A 4,337-nucleotide genomic window follows, 5' to 3' on the forward strand; every position below is an offset into this window, starting at 1 on the left:
ATATATATATATATATATATATATATATATATATATAAACACCAAGAAGCAGTTAGGAGCAAATGGGTGTTGTTTTCTGCTAAGACTGAGTAAAAGCACAGCAGGAACTGCTGATGAATCTGAAATTAATATCTGTCGAATATCCAACATCAAATTAACTTCACCATAGTGCAGACCAAGCATAGCTGCCCTGCAACCTTTTTTAGGTATTTTATACCATGTTCCTGTGAGTGTAATGTGCATTCCTATTGCCTTCATTTTATGGGGCTGATTATTAAAGGAGAATTCCGGTCAGTTTCAACACGTAGCTCTGTTGTTTGTAAATTTGGAGTGCTGTCAGTAGTGAGAACAACTAAAACAATTGGTGCTGTCTATTGTGTTATCCTCCTGCTAGAGTTTGTACCCAGCAGGTTGAAACACAGAAAGTTTTAAAAATTCTTTTATTCCCCTAAACATGTTCGAAATGTAATTTTAAGTGCCTAGACATGTGCAGTGATTCCTTCCGAGTGAACACAGCAAATCTGTCTGCTGTAGATGTGATAGAAATGCATTAAAGTTGTGCTAATCAGCCAGCGCACATACCTCGGTTTATATCCTGTTTTCCATTGAACTCATATAATTCAATATTCCAAAAAGAACGTTACCATAGTTATGTCCATAGTAATGACTGTAGCAACATATATCGGCCATAACCCAACCATTTGCTTTGTCAATTATATCTGGTTGGTTTGTCAAATGTTATGGTTCAGCAGATAAAATACCTGATTACTTAGGTCCATCGTAAATATATGGAGTGGAGGAGACTGCTGCGGAGAAGGGCAACAACCAGACTAAGGGGTGTGGTTGGACTGTTTCTATGGCTTATCAGTACAGTTAATCCCATGGGAAGACCACGCTACTACCAACAATTCAATAAAAATTATGTGTTGACGGCAAACACCTTTACGAGGGGGCACTTCCCCTCTTTTGTGCACTGTAAAAAAAATCAAATAATCAAAATACACATTGATTGGAGAAAATCTTTTGGGGGGGATTTGATGTACCTGGATGAGTTTTAAACTACCTGGGCAGGGTGGCCAAGTAGAACCTACATATGGGAAACACTGCCTGTATGTAGAATAAACGGTAATTGGAAATAGTAAGTAAGTTAAGGGTAATAGTACTTGTGCAAATCTAGAACTTCCCATGCAACACTAGCTCTTGGAAATCACTTGAAGCTTCATAAATCCATCTTTACAAGCCGCTACAACTCTTTAATATTTACATGTAAACATATATGCACATATACACATTTCAGAATGCCTCTACATCAGTTTTGAAATTACATCATCATGGCATGGCAGTAATTTCAATTTTCAACACAAGCATTTAATGCTTTTTTTAACTGTAATTTGATGAAGGGACACAAAGGCACTCAACTCAGAGGTTGAACACTGGTTGAATGTTGCCTGTGTTTTGACCCTGGTTTCTTTTATCAAATTCCAGGTAATGGTCATGAGAACACTATCAACAAATTAGGGAGTGCATACAGTGGTGTGAAAAAGTGTTTGCCCCCTTCCTCATTTCCTGTTCCTTTGCATGTTGTTCACACTTAAGTGTTTCGGAACATCAAACCAATTTAAACAATAGTCAAGGACAACACAAAGTAAACACAAAATGCAATTTGTAAATGAAGGTGTTATTATTAAAGGTGAAAAAAAATCCAAACCATCGGCCTGTGTGAAAAAGTGATTGCCCCCTAAACCTAATAACTGGTTGGGCCACCCTTAGCAGCAACAACTGCAACCAAGCGTTGCGATAACGTGCAATGAGGCTTTTACAGCGTCCTGGAGGAATTTTGGCCCTCATCTTTGCAGAATTGTCCTAATCAGTTACATTAGAGGGTTGAGGGAGCATGAACGGCTTTTTAAGGTCATACCACAACACTCAATAGGATTCAGGTCAGGACTTTGGAGTGGCCTAGCCAAAGTCTTCATTTTGTTTTTCTTCAGCCATTTGGTGGTGGACTTGCTGGTGTGTTTAGGATCATTGTCCTGCTGCAGAACCCAAGTTCGTTTCAGCTTGAGTACACGAACAGATGGTCGACATTCTCCTTCAGGATCTCTTGGTAGACAGCAGAATTCATAGTCCTTTTATCACGGCAAGTCTCCAGGTCCTGAAGCAGCAAAAAAGCCCCAGACCATCACACTACCACCACCATATTTACGTGTGGTATAATGTTCTTTTATGAAATGCAGTGTTCCTTCTACGCCAGATATACTTGGACACACACCTTCCAAAGAGTTCCACTTTGTCTCATTGGTCTAAAGAATGTTGTCCCAAAAGTCTGGGGATCATCAAGATGTGTTGTGGAGAAATTGAGACGAGCTTTGATGTTCTTTTTGCCTAGCAGTGGTTTTCTCCTTGGAACTTGCCATGCAGGCCATTTTCCCAGTCTTTTCGATGGTGGAGGCATGAACGCTGACCTTAACGAGGCAAGTGAGGCCTGCAGTTCTTTGGACGTTGTTGTGGGGTCTTTTGTGACCTTTTGGATGAGTCGTCGCTGCGCTCTTGGGGTAATTTTGGGCGCGGCGGCCATCCTGGGAGGTGTCACCACTGTTCCATGTCTTCGCCATTTTGGATAATGGCTCTCACTGTGGTTCGCTGGATTCCCAAAGCTTTGGAAATGGCTTTATAACCCTTTCCGACTGATAGATCTCAATTACTTTCTTTCTCAATTGTTCCTGAATTCTTTGGGTCTCGGCATAATGTGTAGCTTTAAGGATCTTCTGGTGGACCTTACTGTGTCAAGCAGTCCTATTTAAGTGATGCCTTGATTGTGAACAGGTGTGGCAATAATCAGGCCTGGGTGTGGGCGAGAAAATGAACATCAGGTGTGGACAACCACAGTTATAGTATGTTTTAACAAGGGGGGCAATCACTTTTTCACACAGGGCCATGATGGTTTGGATTTTTTTCACCTTAATAATAAAACACCTTCATTTCAAATTGCATTTTGTGTTTACTTGGTTGTTCCTTGATATTGTTTAAATTGGTTTGATGTTCCGAAACACTTAAGTATGACCACTTGCAAAGGAACAGGAAATGAGGAAGGGGGCAAACACTTTTTCACACCACTGTATGTTATATCAAATATCAACACATGGAACTTTACTCAGACCTGTGCATCATCTAACATATTGTCTGTTTGTTATATCAGACACAGGAGTCCCTAAACCCCAATAACCTGGAGTACTGGATGGAGAACATCTACACACCAAGCTTTGATTCACTGCTCAAAAGGAAAGAGGCAGAGTTCAGGAGGGCAAAGGTGTGTAAGATTGGCATGTTGATTGCAGCAGCTACCTGTACTGTGATCCTGGTCATCGTTGTTCCAATTTGCACCATGAACATGTGAGAGTACCAGGGCGATACACTTTTACTGCTGTCATTTTCTGTTTGTGATCTGGGTATGTAAGTGGGCAGCAGATTTACCCCAAAAATTAATTATTGGAAATTGACCTTGTCAGTTGGAGGCCTTTTGCCAATGATAACATGATTTGGGCAGCTATTGTACAATAGAAATTAATTCATTAAGTGTAATATAAACTGTATGTCTACTGTTGTAGTTTACTGTTAAACTGTGTGGAACAGTTTGAAGGTCACTGATTTAATTATGAAACCTTTGCAGCAGATGATCAATAAACTTAATTCGATTTGTTATTGTAGCCAGTGTATATTTTTATTTTCATATAACTACTCTACTGTGTATTTTGATCAAATTAATTTTTTATGAATTATCTGGTTGAATGTGAGAATTTCTTTATTTTATTTTTTTCAATAACAGCAAGCATTTTAAGTAATGATATTTTGTGCAACACATTTTTCTACTTAGAAATACACTGAATAAAATTATTATATTGATACTTTTTCTTGCCCCAATTTTTAATGGGCTGAACTCAAAGATCTAAAGACTTTTTCTATGTACAAAAAAGGCTTATTTCTCTCAAATATTGTTCACAAATCTGTCTGAATCTGTGTTAGTGAGCACTTGGTCTTTGCTGACATAATCCATCCACCTCACAGGTGTGGCAAATCAAGATGCTGATTAGACAGCATGATTATTTCCCAGGCGTGCCTTAGGCTGGCCACAATAAAAGGCTGTTTTATCACACAGCACAATGCCAAAGATGTCCCAAGTTTTGAGGGAGCGTGCAATTGGCATGCTCACTTCAGGAATGTCTACCAGAGCTGTTGCCCGTGAATTGAATGTTCATTTCTCTACCATAAGCCTCCAAAGGCGTTTCATAGAATTTGGCAGTACATCCAACACCACAGACCACGTGTAACCACATCAC

General features: G+C 39.5%; 1 protein-coding gene across 1 annotated transcript in view; it reads left to right on the plus strand.

Moving 5' to 3' along the window:
- Window positions 1-3,778, plus strand: part of LOC116703327 (major intrinsically disordered Notch2-binding receptor 1) — a 4,278-nt gene extending 500 nt beyond the window's left edge. The window contains exon 2 of the mRNA XM_032537990.1: window positions 3,200-3,778. Within this exon, the coding sequence (XP_032393881.1) occupies window positions 3,200-3,397 (198 nt within the window). The 3' untranslated portion in view covers window positions 3,398-3,778. The remainder of the gene's footprint in view (window positions 1-3,199) is intronic.
- Window positions 3,779-4,337: the final 559 nt, after the last annotated feature.

Source organism: Etheostoma spectabile, chromosome 15 (assembly GCF_008692095.1).
Source record: "Etheostoma spectabile isolate EspeVRDwgs_2016 chromosome 15, UIUC_Espe_1.0, whole genome shotgun sequence".
Classification (NCBI taxonomy): Eukaryota; Metazoa; Chordata; class Actinopteri; order Perciformes; family Percidae; genus Etheostoma; species Etheostoma spectabile.